Here is a 16,181-nt window from a genome sequence, read left to right on the forward strand (position 1 = left end):
GCAGTAAAAGCAAGCACCTGTACCCTAAAGGGAACAAAGAGTTGAGTGGAAGCTTTGACTCTCTTCTAAGCGATAAAACGAAATACTTTTGCTCACATAAGAAAAACTTAATGTTTTTGAAATAAATGATATTAAATATCATGTGTTCTTCCAAAACCCATAATGCCATTGCCTGGTGTTGTTTTTAGATCTAATAATGAAATGGCAGATGCAATCAGGCAATGTTTAATCATGCAATGTTTCTTGAAACCAGAACGTGATGGCTTTTTTAACATGTGCTTTATAGACATGTGTAGGAAAAATGCAATGCTCTTCATGTCAAAACCCTGATAGAGTTAGAGTGAGTTTTTTAAGAACACATGGTATTTCGCCACTAATATATAATGGTATTCAATATTCTATTCCAAATCATACTCTTAAGGAAACTGGACAAACCAACTCAGTCCAGCCATTAGCTTTTGTCTCATTTGAACCCAATCGTAAACATAAACACATTGATTAGACATAAAGATATCTACTAGATGCATCTAACATCTAAGTTTGAACTTGTCGAGGAGTCCGGTTAGAGATGTCAATGGTTAGGATTTGAATCAAATATATGATCAAACAACTTTAAAGAAAAAAAAGATATGGAACAAGATTAACATCCGATAGAAATTGAATCAGATTCAGATTTCAAAAAAGAACATATAAGTATCATATATTCAATATTTTACGTACTGAAAGTCAGTACCTATCATACCATAATGCAGTTCGGATTCGGCTGCGTATCCAAAAGTTAGATTAGGCCTTGGATGTGAAAACAGATGTTCAATTCATATCAAATTTGAATTATGAATTTAAAAATTGGATTCCAATATGGTATATTACTTTTTCTTCTTATTTGAATCTGAATTTGAATCCAAATATGTAAACATCAAATAAATAGGATATGACAATAAAAGATACGTTCGGTTTGAATCAAATCCATTGACATCCGGACTTAAGTCGGACTATTAACCAATGTTTGGCTAAATTTGACTGTTCATAGATGTATATATCTAGCAGTCCTTTAAATATGGTACATTTTCTTGTTTTGGATGATTGCAATCATGCACTGATTGAAATCATACTTTGTGATGGTAAAGAACAAAATCGCCAACATTAGTAAGTACATCAACGCCCAGAGTGGTGATAAATAGCATGAGACAATTGATTATGTGCCTTCCTGATCGGTCCACCCATCATCTTCTAGATGGTCCTTCAGCTTTGCCTTGGGACAAATTTGGTCGCAGATCAGACAAGAGGAATATGACTCCAACGGGAAAAAATTACAGAGGAAGCTTACAAAATCAGGGCGGTCGGATTTTGAGATCTGATGGCCCACATCATGTGATAATTGCTCCTTTCACCTACTGGGCTCAATAAAGATTTCCAACCATTTCTTGTGATGTCAAAAAAATCTAGAAATGCCTTTACCAGGTGGTGGATATTTAGGGCTGATTAGCAAACGAGTGAAAGGAACCAAACAAGCCTTTTTTGGGCTTAATTTTGCACTAATATCTCGTGTTAAGGCAAATTAAACTTGAGCATTGGTTCACGTAAATGAGTCACACTCTGAAAATGAGTTGGCTCATGCAAAAAGCAAATCACACCCTTGTTTTTCTTTAAGATGTCGCTTTAAAGCGGTTTCTGATCTCATTTAACAACAACAGCAACAACGACAATTATAGCAACAACAACGACGATAATAATAATAATATAATAGTAGTAATTAATAATAAGAATATGTAAGTGTAAATGTTTACATAGTATAAAATATACATCAATGGCCTATATCTTTCAAGTATTTTATACTTTGTTTATTTCATATTCATTTAGAAACTTCAATAAAGTATAGGCTGCAACATAAATAAGGGCATTTTTATTATTGAAGTGGATATGGGATGTCAGGTTGCCACCTGTTTCATTTCATTAAATCGCTCAATCTGAAGATTTTTTTTTGCTTAACTGTCATATATTATTATAAGTACATTGGCAGCTATCACATGATAAATCAGTGCAGCGATAAGTATGGATTTGTGTTGACAGTTGGTTTCTTCATATAGTTTAGTTTATTATATATTGGTGCCCCTCACATATAAGATTTCTTATATTGGTGCGGTTTAGTCACAAATTTCTGACTCGACCACTGGGTTACATGTGCCTGGTCGCTAGATTAAATATATGGCTTAAGTTATCGAGTAACCCGTAAATGTGGTGGCATGATTTCAATTTCAATAGATGGCTCAAACTTCAAAGTCTGAAATACCAAAGTTGGATATAATATATATATATATATATAATCCTTAAATTGGCATTGATTTCACAATCATATTTTGCATATATATATATATATATATATATATATATATATATATATATATATACCTTCAACCAAATTGAAATACTTATTGCTCAAGGGAGTTGGTACAATGGATGGAACGAGGATTAGTAAGCAGCTAGTTTTCGTTTTGAAAACTACAACAACGCCAATTTGCTATGATGTAAAAAGGGGTACACTAATGCGCAAGTTGGAGCACAGTATGGATGGTTCATGAGACACCGAAACCAAGACTTATACTTTAGGAGGATGAGGGGTTGACTTTAGCAGGGCAGTGGGCTTCCCCTACTCACCCGAAAATTAGAGTATATAGATGATTTTGCGGTGGTTTATTTGAATCGACATATATATCTAGATTGTTGACATATTTCAATCGTTTATGTCTAGTTTGCTATGTACAAAAGAAAATAGATGGCTGTAAGAAAAATTAAGATTATCAACTTTCTTTAGGTTGAAAAATTATGATTCGAGGATTGATGTAAGGGATGTCATCATGATCAGTTCATCCATATGTACTTCAATTTCTTCAAGATGATGTGGCTTTTTTATAAGCGGTGAGCATAGGGCATGTTTGCTTGCACGAATAAGCTTCATTTTACATACGTAAATGATATTTTGAGATATGGTTAGGAAGTCTAGGCTTCCTTCATTATTATATGTTTTTTATACTTAAAATACGACAAAAAAAAAGTGGACAGAAGAAGGTCCAACAATTTTTCACCCAATGAATAAACTTTAGTAAAACAATAATTAAGGGAGTGCTCCTGGGGTTTGGCATAGCTGGTGTGGCCGGTAGCTGGTAGAAGCTTAGTCATTAGTTAGATTCTAGTAACCGTCAACCTTTTCAGAAGCTAAAGAGAGTGGGATACCACCTTGGATAAGGGACTAAATCTCTCAGGCCTTAGTGTGGTTTGCTATGTATAAGAAACAAAAAAAAAAAAAAATTATGTTTAGCAAACAGAACATTATCTAATTGCGCTATAAATATGACCAAAAAATTAAAGCAGAGTATGAAACACTTTAAAAAAAAAAAAATTGGCAGATTTATAGAACAGTAACAGATTATTTCATTGATTTGCCAAACGAGCTTTAAGAGTCAAATTGATCAACTCCAATATACAAGTTAGCTTTAATAGTAAATACATTTTAAATGCATTTATCAGGTAAAACTAGCTGTGTAAATAACTTGTTCAAAGTGCTTGTCTTCGCATATAAAAAACTGATTTGAACTCGAGCTTTGCTGATCGTGATTAAGAGTAAATTTTTTATTCATTATTTGGTGCCTTAAAAAAGGATGCATTGTTAGGAAGCAATGAGCCAGCTCAATCTTGGTTCATACAACACTCATAAAATGTAATGGCAATGTTTCTTTTATTTTTAATTACTTTGAGACACTTCTGACCACAAGTTGAGTGCTTTATCCTGCATATTCTTGATAAAAATTTATGATAAAATAGACAGAAAAAAGTTATCGGGTAAAGTTTCCCTCAAAAGCCAAAAGAGAAAAGAGGAGACCACCGACTCTCGTCTACTTGTACCCAAATTTGATTATTAAGGTAAGTCTGTCTACATATATAACATTCCTCTATTTTTACACCTAAATTTGGATAGAAAAATCTTCCAGCCTCTCACAGCATACTTGTTTGGTTTAGGCCGACATGATTGGATGGAGATTTAGGTGGTCAAAGGATTTTACTTTTTATATATATAAATTGGTAGGTGCTAAACATTTATATTTTATATGGATATGGAACAATTTCAGCTCTTTATGTTTTTCAGATTAACAATTGAGAGAGAAACATGAAGAAAAAATGTAAACTAATACTACATAACAAAAATGTCCAACCAATTATTTTCTTTGTTTTTTTCTCAACCGCGCATTTGAAAAAAAAATTAAGAGCCGAAGTTGTTCTTTTCGTTTAATATATGTATATATATATATATACTTCTTAAATTCTTGCTGAAAATATTTTATAAACGCTAATTTAATATAAAAATGTCTTAATTCAAGTTGTTTTTATGAAATTCAACGTTGTCAGGTCGTTATGTATTTAATCTTATAAGAACATCATTAAGCTCAAACAATAACTAACTTACTATATGTCCCCCATCAAACAGTCTTAAGATCGTTATATTGCTAAGAAGAAGAAAAAGAAGGTTTAACAATCAATTTTAAGGAGGTGTTTTTTATTCCTAACTTAATTTTGTATATTATATATATATATATATAAGACCAAGGACGAGAAAACTAGTTTTTTTTTTAATGGAGATCGAGATCGAAATGATATGGACTAAGTGGCCGGCACAGTAGCAGAAGCTTGGCTGGGTCTTGGTGAAGGTCAGGTGGGCTCGGTGGATTGGACAAGCCAACCGTGTAGGCTGGGTGAAGTGGCGCGGGCGCGCGTCGAGCAGAAGACCGCCCGGCGGCTCGCCCGCGTGGCTGAGCGCGCAAAGCTCCTCTCCGACCGACGCAGCCCCACTCACCCGTACGAATTAACATACGTACACATAAATTACCACGACCCCTCGTCCTTCTTCAATTCCCAAACTGCCCCTAATCCACCCTTCAACTAACGGCCTCTACCTCTTTGTCCTTCGCTCAACTTGCCCCCCTTCATTTCCTTTCAATGACACACCCTATTGAAAGAAAAAAAAAAAGATAAATTTAAAAATGAAAAAAATTACTCTTTTCTCTCGCCATTGGGTCCAGCCTAAGGCGGAGCCACATATATGGTGTGTAATCCATGCCGACTTCTTAAGACTTTTTTATTTTTAATTAATATTTTTAAATATTCAATTTGTTATGTATATAAATGTCTTTTCAAATATAACATAAAGTGTATTTAAAAAAAAAAAAAGTTTTCGAGCTCCACCATTAGGTCTAGAGGTTTTTTTCGTTGAAAGCAGTCTGAAAAAAGACTTTGAAGATAACATAGAAGCACAATGACTTACAATTCTTTTTCTTTTCTCAAACATAAAAGAAAATATTAAATTATTTTTTCTTTTTCAAAAAAATCAAAGCTAATGGAACATGAAACTACAAATCCTAAAATTGCTTTTCTCTTTTTATAGCTTAACTCATTAAATTCAAGAGAGGAAATATAATCGTAGGGCTTTTAATTTCTTCTCTCCATAGGCGCTGGGCAGTGTTGTCATTTCATTAATCCAAAGGTATATATGGGGTCAACGCCAAAGGTGATGCCATCGTTGTTAATCTGGAGATGATCGGTGGCCCTTTTGGTCATTTCTCTAGAAAGAAACGTAAACATGCGTTCCCCCACGCCCTACCACACCCCACACAAGACAGAAGCGAAGAAAGAGAGGGAAGAAGCGAAGAAGAAGAAAAAAAAAAAAAAAAAAAAAAAAGGTGGTAGATGCACAACGCCCCCGCCCTCCCTTCATATCATAACCCTCGCCACCTTCCAGCCCCTTCCTTCTATAACAGAAACCACCCTCTCCTCGCCGGATTCTTCCCAATCCTCGCCGGCGCTGCTTGCCTTGGCGCCTGCTGACTGCGAGAGAAGGAGTTTGCTGCGGCCCAAGGTACGACCCCCCTCTGCTTTCCTGGACATTTGGTCTTCCTTCTCTTCACTCTCCTTCACGTGCACGTTCATGCTTCTTGGTGTGGTGATGGCCTTTATGCGGTCCTAGTTGTTCAGGCATTAGGGTAGTGCCGAGTTTTGCTGTGGATGGCCGTGGTTGGTAGACTCCCCGAACGGCCTTGGTGGTTGTTCTCTTTTTCTTTTTTTTGTTCTTGGTCTGTTGTAGTATCTACCATGCGGCTGAGCTGACTTGTTTTTTGGAGGTGGCCGAGTTGTTTCCATCTTTTTCTTCGCTCCGGTGAGGTTTCTGTGAACGTTGGTGGTGGGTATTGGAACTAACTGGTGTTGGTGGTGATGGTGGCGGGATGGGGGTGGCGGCGGCGGTAGTTGGGTGGTGAGGGTTGGGGGGGGTTGGGCGTGAGTCCGAGTCGGTGAGTTCTGTGGTTTTTGATGGTTGCAGCAGAGATCGTTGTAAGCGAGCTGCGTTTCCGACGCGTGTCTTCTTTTCGACTTGATTTCCGTCCTTGTAAGAGTTCGCACCGTGGCTTTTGAACCTTCTTGTCGATGGTGTGGTCTTAGGTGGTGGTAGGGGTTCAAGGAGGAGGATGCGGGCGGTAAGGGCCGAGGGCCTCTCTGCTATGTTGGGACTTGTGGATGGTTTAAGGGAGTGACTCCTTGTTAGCCTTTGTAGCTTTCCCTTTCTTGTCGCAAGACAACCTGTGGAGAAGATTGGGTGTTGTCATTTGTTGAATGCCCCTTTTCTTTCACTAGTCTGAGTCTTGCTTGTACCACGGTGATAAGGTTGGTGGAGTAAGATCGTAGTTTCACATGGCGAGAAGGTGGTTTCACGTCCAACCTTGTGCGCAATTTCTCTTATCGAGCTTGTCTTTTGTTTCCAGTCTGCAAACTGGTGTTTCTGATGTTAGTATTGTGCAATGTCTATGGTTCCATAAGAAGGCATTAGTCGACGTTTGGCATCAATTGCATATAACTTGACAAAAATAAAAAGGGCAGATTCTTTAAAACAAGCTGCTGCAGGTAGTTGGAGTGACTTGTCTTTCTTCTTAATGTTGGCGACAGCAACACTCTGTGGCCTGAAAATGGTGTGGTCATGGTCATGCATCTGTCTTGCATAGTGGTTCTTTCGAGAACAGACAAGTGTTTCTTGTGTCAACCAATTAGATTTAAGGAGGTCTTTGGTTCAGATTATACTAAGACGCAGGATAGTGTTGCTGGCAGTTAGTCCGGTTGTGCAAGAACATCAGTGTCTTTAGGTAGAATGACTGTAGTGCTCCTAACTGTTCAATACACATCACTTCCTCGTATAATCAGATGCATACAGTTCCACTATTTTCGTTGGTGCTGTTGCTCAAAAGGAATAGTCAATTGGGAATGGAACAAGTGTTTTTCTGTTCTATTTCTTGGTGCTACTTGCATATGACGGTTTAGCAGCCATTCGCCTTCAGTATGCTTGCAATAGTTCTTTTCATCGCCAAGGTGTGAAGCCAGGTGGCCATCTTGATTGTTTCCTGCCTACTCATACTTGACTATTATTAGCTAGTTTTTGGACCCTTTTTTCTGCTCTTCATGCACTTATTTGTGATTTGCAATCCTTTATTAGTAGATGGATAATTGGATGTCATTGGGTTTGTGATTTTTAGGGGCTTTCCTATTCGCTGTTTTTCCTTTTAAAGTCTGCTTCCAGCCATGGTGAGCATACGTCGACGGAAACATTTGGGCATGGGTCCAGGTAACTTGCACATTCCAGTGGCCTTATTTATAAACATCTCTGCTAATTAAAATGGGGACATGGCTATGAATGAAGCAGATAAAATTACATATGCTTACATGTGGTACTTTTGTATTTGGAAGAAATGATATTGGATGTCATCTTCTACTTTTACAAATAGTGGAATTTCTATTTATTGTGTTTAAATTGTTGGTGGTCCAGAGGAAAGTTTGTCAAGGCTTTGTGCCTGTTCTTGAATGCAGCTGAATATTCACAAACTGTTGAATGTTACAGTCATTCTTGTTGCTCATGGTCACCTAATTATAACTGATCCAGCCATCATTTGTGTAAGAAAAGTGTTGAACCAAAAGGAAAAGTTTGTCTGGATTGTTCTACATCCTCCTTGTTCCTTTCAAGGTTGAAAGGGCATATGTTTCTTGTCAAGTAGTTTTTCACATTGTTTTTCACAATTAGGCACTGCCTTATTTGTCATATTAACAGAATGAGTTTTGGAAAATTCAAGACGATTGTAGTGGTTCCTCTTTTGGGGCCCTTCTCTAAATGCTGTCCCTCTTGTTATACCTTATCAACATCTGTTTCTTGAATGTCTTGCTAGAACTTTGAATCTGAAAGCCTTTTCTGCTGGGTTCAATTTTGCTTGTTTGGGTAGAAGATCCAGTAATAACTAATAAGGAATTGCACTCGAGGTATTCTAGAATCCTTCTTCCTTCATAAGATTGCCATACTTTCAATTATAAGGAAGACTAGTGAGTAGCAAGAACTTGCAAGGTGGAAACAACCAGCTAACCCAGACCTAGTTGGGGCTTAATGGATTTTTTCGTGTATTTAAGTGAAATTGAAGCCTGAATATAGGGCTGTCTCTTTGATGTTGATGAGACATAGCGGCATAGTGGTCAACACAACAAGTAGCATGGCATGAAGAAAAACAAGCAGCAGAACAAATGGAAGGCTTAGCCTCCTCACTGTCGGTGAGGGTGTTAGGAGCCTCCTTACTACAAACCTAAGCTCTCCTGTACTGCTGGCGAGTCACCAGAGAGATAGAAAAAGAGAGACAGAGAGACTGCAGTGGTGGCAATGTAGGCAAGAGGGCTTCAAGGCTTGAGAGAGTCGAGACGGTTTTAACTGATAAGAGGATAGACTCCTTGACCCTTTATTAGAAATATATAAATTACTTGTTTCACATTATTAAACATAAGTAGTATATATATATATATATATATATATATATATATATAGACACGCACACACACATGCACCACCCACCTTGCGATACCCACTTTTCTAAGAATGTCGTATCAACATCGGCACTGCCATACCCGCACCACACCCATGTGACTTAGATTGCTCGTTGGCTGATATGGGCCTGTTCATCCTCATATAAATATCAGTCAACTTTTTAGGGGGGCATTGTTTGTATTGGCCCCCGTAGCAGCGTCAACCTCTCTATATGATGCATATCTGCTGATACAGGTTGATACCTGCCGATATTAAGAATGGATTTTTCCTTTATTTAGTGATTACAAAAAACTAATTTCTTCCTCTTTCTGTTGATCACAAGTAGAATCAACAAATGTCAAGGTATGAACAGGAAAGTAAAAAACAGCAATTCAAGGAAAATTCAATTGGATTTTCAAGTTGTGGCTTGCAAGAACAAAGCAAATTTAGCAATTGAAAGGTAATCGTTTAACTGGATTCTAGGGTTAAGTTAACAAATAGTAAAAGTTCACCACATTATATAAAGCAAAAGATAATCTTTACACTGGGTTTAAGATTGGTCTTGGTGGTAAGTGGAAGATCTGTGAGATAGGGACTTCTACAAGGCTTTGTTTTGCATCTGTGCCTTGACAGGCACGCTTGCCATTTTCACATCCCTGTCTCACACACACACACATTTCAATTTTCAAGGGCTCTAAATAGAAGAACTTGTAAGGATGAACTGGTTCATCTGTTCAATATAAACAGAATGCCTCATACATTGCCATATCAGAGCCAAAGTTAAACTCATAATTGTTGTCTGTGTTTTTGAAAGGTTGTTCTTGATTTGGCAATCTATGTGTTGGCTCGTAAGATTGATTAGAGACTAAGTGGTTGTCATGGTTTTCATATTCTGTTCTTGTGTCTGCCCTGCAGCTGTACCCTTGTGACATAGTATGAAAGAAAGGAAAGAAAAAACTTACTGGAAAAAATTCAAGCAGTTAGAAGTTAATAAATGACAAGTCGTAATTTAGAAAACCCATAAACAGGGGGAATCAGCGCACGGTTGCCAGTTAATGGTTGACAGTAAATACAGACAACCATTATGTTGGCAAAGCTATGGGAAGCCTTGGATTTTAGCTTCTCCCCCCAGCATGGATCTCAGATCCATGCTAAGCTGAGATCAGCGGATCTCATTTCCACTGTAAGCAAATGTGGTTTAAAGGATTTTGGGGCATGTCTATGTGTGTGTGTGAGAGAGAGAAGTAACTGGTAAAATGCAATTTCATGAAACTTTTTACAGCTAAACTTTTTCTCTCATTCGGCATGAACAGTAACTGTAGGATTTTAAAGGTGATCATGAGGGAAATGGTCTTGTTATACCACCCTATCCCAAGTTTCTTGTATGTGGTGAAAACAAGAAGATAAGCCAAACAAAATATTTAACAGCTTTCCTCAATAGCTCGAAATAAAAAAAAAAAAAAATCAAGTTGGTCTAACACTGCCCTGCTATTATGTTTTTCCTTTCCGAATTTTGAAAGGAGATTCAATTCTTGCTTTGCATGTGTTATTAAGTGTGTATTATTTGGGAAACTGCCATATTTTCTTTTTCTTTGCTTTTCACATGAATACTGAATGCATTAAAGTTGTTTCTGTTGATTTCTGAGTTACAAATTAAATGCAAGCTATATTGATTTTGCAGGAAACAATACATACCTTGTTCAACTTCCAAGGTACAATGAGATCACAAACGATTCTGGAGATCCTGCCAAAAGCATAAAGTCATTTGATAATAGTTCCACTCCTTCAATCGACTTGAGCCAAAAGAAGGAGGTGAAAATTATGTATCCGACTTTCTTATTTAACAGTAACAGTCATTATCTTTATTTTTTTTTTAATTTCTCCTGGTTATTTCTTCCCCGTTTTTTGCTAATTGAAGACCTGCATCCCCTAACGATCTGGTGGAAGGAATTATCAGTTCAATGAGCATGGTGTCACTCCTTTTGCTGGACATGTTTTGTACTTTATGCCTAGTGAAAAATCTAGTATCTATTCCATTATTTGTCTTGTTTCGCTTTGTTCAGTGTATTCTTGTTGCCCTTGATAAGAAAATAGCAACAATGTGCATGTTACTTTGTAAACCAGTGCATACATTTCTATGTCTGTATCTTTGGATTCACCCCTGCCAGTAGTATACAACTTTTGAAATCATTTGACTAGGACGTTTGAGTTATTTTTCCAGTCTTGGTTTGTCTTTTATCTCGTTGATACATCAGAAACTTCTTCTTTTGCATCTAAAACTAAAAGGAGGATTGTATTTGGGAATTTGGGAACTAATGCTCGCATCTGCATGATGAGTCATATGGAAGGTAACTAGAGAGTGCACTGAACAACCACATATGAGGCCTAGTGTTGGTTCTTCTTCATGGTTATTTCTGGACCTGGTTGAATGTGGCTATTGCATGTCACCACAAGAAATGATGTGTATTAGTGTGGTCAATCTCTTTTCCACAAAGGTTCTAATTTGCCACGGTTTCTCCATCTGGACTGGCTTCTTTGGTGCTTCGTAATGTTTGTCACCTTCAGTATGCATGCAAAATTTTGTTATTGCAGCTAAGATATTGTGGTGGTTCTTCTGCAGATTACGCTTCTGGAAGCTTGTCCTGGTTCTTCAAATGTATCAGGCTGCAGTTCATCAAAAGAGAAACACAATCACCGAAGTTCTCTAAATAGCATCAATCAAGGTGCTCATGCCTGCATATCACTGTAATACTGTATCAACCGGAAAAATCACTCTTCCAGTTCTGGATTACAAATGCTTAGCAAATGTTAGATTCTTTGAACTGAATTAATTTAGCAGTTACCAAGTGAACAATCAATTGGTGGCCATCAGGATTCCTTGTTTTTTTTTTGTCTTTGCATATGCACCGTGAACCTAAAGCTATTTTGCTGATTACCCTGCAATCGCCTCAGTCACATTCTCTATATACGTGCTTATAAATATAGAGGTTTATACTTTATACGTTGCAAAGATGTGGTGCTAGCAATAGAAATAGCAACAGTAACAACAATCATAGTAATAGTGCTGCCCTTTGCCTGGAGCATTAAAGGCATCAGCGATAGCAGACTGATGCTAATTACTGTTGTTGGTCTAATCATTGATATTTTTATACCATCATGGCTGATAGGGGAAATCTTCTTGTCTGACTGACGATGAATAAAGTTTGTCTGTATCCTAGGGAAATTTGATTTATCTAACGTACATAAGATGGATTTCCCGTCCAAAGTTACCTTTTGGAGTTTGCTTTAATATTGATTTTGTCTACCGTTGTTTCTTAGGTGTTTTTGCAATAATCATCTACATCACCTCACAGATAATTGATTTCTTTTTGAAGCACATTAACTAAAACAATGCAGACTATCTTTTGTAGTGGCAGGGGCAGAAATCAAACGTAGAAAGCGGCAGAGGAGAAAATATTTTGAAGATCAGGAACCATGTGTTATGAGAGGTGTTTATTTTAAGAACATGAAGTGGCAGGCTGCAATAAAAGTTGATAAAAAACAAATTCACTTGGGTACTGTTGGATCGCAGGAAGAAGCTGCTCATCTGTATGACAGGTACATCTAAGCTTCTGTTTTAGATAAACAGCCTATTTGAAGTGCATAAAGTTTTGTACTTGTGATTTCTGAATTGAGGAAAAATGGAAGCTTTATGGAAGACAATCATGCTGACAAATATCTAGCTAACTTTCCAGCTTGGCAATTGTCAATGGGTGGAATTTGTGATTTTCTGGTTGTTGATAATAGAAGATAAAGCAAGGGCGACTTCTATTTCAGTATAAAGAGGGACTTATGGAAAGGGAGAGTTTTACGCATGGCCTCAAATATCGTGATATTTTCAAAGACATCACAATATTGATGAGAAAAGCGATAAAAGACAAAAACTGAAACTAAACGGAAAAAACACATTTTTTTGGAAAAAACGTGAAAATATATTATTGCATTTTTTCATGTTCTTTCCTGGCGTTTTCTTTTTTTTCTTGTTTGTCTTTTTTATAGTTAGTGACATCAAGGATTCGCCTTTAAACTTAAATTAAATTATTTACTATCATTGTTATCAGATTGAGACATTTTGTGTCATCATTTAGCTAGTTTTTGGGTGTCTTCTTAAATCTTAATAGTCTTTCATTTGTTTTACATTAACCTAATTTTTAGGATTTTCTTCATTTTTCTGAAATTTGCCTGAGAAAAACAACTTTGCTGAAAATACCCGATAAAACCACGCTGTTAAAAATTCCGGGAATGGTATTTGTGGATATGGTTTTAGGTAGACTGTAAACCACAACTTATGAGAATTAAAAGACTTGGATGTAACGGGTGCAGATGCCAATTCAGAAAATCCAGACACTGTACGTGGTGGAATCTACAATACAAAAGAGAGAGAGAGAGAGAGAGAGAGAGAGTCCAAATTGCTTTTGGGTGGCACTGTTTCTTAGCTTATCGAGTATGAATTGTGTTGCATGATCTTATGAACCAAGGGCTCACATGGTAGTTGGTGACAACAATATCTATCTGTATCTTACTTTGTGGACTGTGAAATCTGCTCTCCGTAAGGAAATATATCAATAATTTTGTTCTTCTCAAATGTCCTCTCAAAAGGAACACTATCATGTTATTTTGGAGGTGCAACTTTTCATGGTAATCTACATTATCATGTTTGTAGAGATCTTTTGAGAACTCAAGCCTTTTTGGTTATGGTGTTTCATTGTTCAAAGTTTATTATTAGTCTTTCCAAATAAATCTGCATATGCTTTTTCACTGTCCAAAAAAAGTCCTTCATAATTTGTATTGTCTAATGCATTGCAACCAACACATGGATATTTCTGTACCCATTTGCACCTTTTTTTGTCTGATTGTGGCGTCATCCAACCAAGCTGCTGTTTCTTAAGAACTTGCTAGACATTTAGTCTATGTTATCATTGGTTGGTTACATTACACTGCTTCAACGAGAATGTCGAGTTCAAATCACATTGAAGTTATTCTCCAGCTTCTCTATCAAGATATTTATGAATTACTTAAAAATCTACTTTCTTTAAGATTTACAACAAAAATATTCATTTCAGGGCAGCATTTATGTGTGGAAGGGAGCCTAATTTTGAGCTTCCAGAGGAAGAGAAGAAAGAACTGCGCACTTTTGATTGGGAAGGGTTTCTAGCAATGACAAGGAGTGCCATCACCAACAAAAGTAAGCAACTGTTTTCCTCTTTCTTTCCTTTTCATGACAAGTAGGTTAGATGCAAGTAGTTGTTTCCTAAATTTGCATCTAATTTCCAAGGTTTATACTTAAAAAGTCGGACTGAACTTTGCCTAATTTTAGAGCACCAGAAAAGGGTGGAAGCCGGAAGGCGGAAGAGGACGAGCAGTCAGACAAACTCAGTTGACAATAAACCGAACCAAGTAGTAGTCGGTTTGGCAGCCTCAGAAGTGGAGGGTGAAACTTCCAACTCTTGACTGTTTTGACGAGTTTGAGGTCAGGTCATCCTTCATGCCTTATTGTTAATTCGTTCTTATAAAGGCCCCTATTTAGGGCAAAGTGGTTGTTAACCATGTCAACATTCATTAATTAATATAATCTGATCTTGCTTCTAGTGCAATAAAGTTTCTTAATGCCTTGTAAAGCTGTAAAAAGTCGAAATCATCTCCATCTTTGTTCCCCAGCAGGAGTCAGTAGTTCCTGATATCTATCTATCTGTGAAAAGGCTGCTTGCTGATACCAAACTTCTACTAGCGAAGAGTTTGGACTTGGACTATCCAAGTTCAAGTGTGCTGCATAATTTGGTAGGAAGTGTAATCCAGGTTTCTTCTATTTATGTGCTGTATGAGGGGAAGTCAGGTGACCGGAAGTTACTTTGTAGAGAAAAAAGTGCACGGCAAAATGCGTAGCTTGTGTGTGTGAAAAAGATGTGTAAAATAAGAATAAAACAAATAAAAGTATCTGTAAAATGAAAATACAAAAACAAAAGTTGCACTGAGATTAGCCTTCTCTCTCTCTCTTCTCTTGATGCTCGTTCTAGTGAATAAACGTGGTACCTTGGTAGAGGTGTGGCTACAAGGCGAGCGAGATAACCAAGTCTTTCCACGCCCACCAATGTGCAATTTCCACTATAGTAAAATTTGAATATCCGAAACTCCTGCTTCGTCACGTAAAACTTATCTTAGAGAGAGGACTCTAATGGTAGCCTCCTTCATGACGTCAAATTATATGACAACTTGGCAAGCCTCTGATGGGATTCTCCATTATTATCTATGAAAGAGAGAGAGAGAGAGAGAGAGAGAGAGAGGTGTTGCTTATTATTTACTAAAGCATGGTAACTTCATGTTTGAGTTGCTCAAGTACCAATATGGTATGGCTTTTCTAAGGAGAGAACATGTGGGTGCGGACCGTGCGGTTGAGCCATTGTAATGGGTAGTTGAGAAAAAGAGAATTTTGTCATGTAATATTTTTCTTTTTTATTTTTTTCTCAAATGATGGTTCATACGGTTTCATGTGTAGGTTGGGCGAATTTATTTCCTTTTTCTTCATTTTGCATTGTTAAAAACCGTCGCAAAGGATGCATTGGCGATGTTGGTTGTTTGAGGACGGTTTTTAAAATGTACCTTGGTTTTTAATGACACAAAATAAAAGAAACTATTCGACCATAAAAATAGCAAACTGATATATATATATATATATATATATATATATATATATATATATATATATATACTATATAAGCGGCAACAAAAATAACAAGTTGCTATATATATATATATAACAAGTTGCTGCACCCGCACCTGCATTGCCAAGTCGTGTCGGCGCAGCAAATTCAGCCGAGAGTTTGTGTAACTTATGGTTTCACGTCAAAAGCATGCTTGTTTTAGGTTAATTTTTAACATGAACTGATGCTTGTTTCGCCGTTTAAAAAAAATCAAGTGCATTTTCCTTTCATCTTATTAATCCCGTTAACGAGGAAACCCTCTTCAAACGACAGGCTCATCAACGACCCTTTCGCCTTCCAGGTGGATCTCAAATGTGGACCAGCGCTATTCGAATTGGAGCATACCAGTCAGCGTCTTCTGATATCAACATACGCACCAAGGGGCCATATAAGTGACTATGATTTTTTTTTTAAATTATTTTAAAAAAATTAAAAACTTTTTCTAGATTAAAAAAAGGCAATATCAATAGATTAAGTAGAAAATTTTTCTTTTTTCTTTTTCTGAGACCATCTCCATCACACATGTTAGTTGAGGATTGTTTGATACGATTGACGCTAGTAAATAATTGAGACAC

At 36.9% G+C, this 16,181-nt stretch overlaps 1 protein-coding gene across 3 annotated transcripts; it reads left to right on the forward strand.

Moving 5' to 3' along the window:
• Positions 1–5,708: 5,708 nt before the first annotated feature.
• LOC116250893 (ethylene-responsive transcription factor-like protein At4g13040) lies at positions 5,709–14,543 on the forward strand. Of its 3 annotated transcripts, none has more exons than XM_031624875.2 (7): positions 5,709–5,905; positions 7,566–7,654; positions 10,551–10,681; positions 11,490–11,592; positions 12,286–12,466; positions 13,972–14,093; positions 14,226–14,543. In XM_031624875.2, exons 2-7 carry the CDS (start codon positions 7,612–7,614, stop codon positions 14,357–14,359), a joined length of 714 nt encoding a protein of 237 aa, XP_031480735.1. In that variant the 5' UTR covers positions 5,709–5,905; positions 7,566–7,611; the 3' UTR covers positions 14,360–14,543. The 3 variants fall into 3 exon arrangements, with proteins under 3 accessions (XP_031480735.1, XP_031480736.1, XP_031480734.1); XM_031624876.2 differs by having other exon boundaries at positions 5,710–5,905; positions 12,280–12,466; positions 14,234–14,542; XM_031624874.2 differs by having other exon boundaries at positions 5,711–5,905; positions 12,280–12,466; positions 14,226–14,535.
• Positions 14,544–16,181: the final 1,638 nt, after the last annotated feature.

The sequence above is a fragment of the Nymphaea colorata genome, chromosome 3 (assembly GCF_008831285.2).
Source record: "Nymphaea colorata isolate Beijing-Zhang1983 chromosome 3, ASM883128v2, whole genome shotgun sequence".
Taxonomy (NCBI): Eukaryota; Viridiplantae; Streptophyta; class Magnoliopsida; order Nymphaeales; family Nymphaeaceae; genus Nymphaea; species Nymphaea colorata.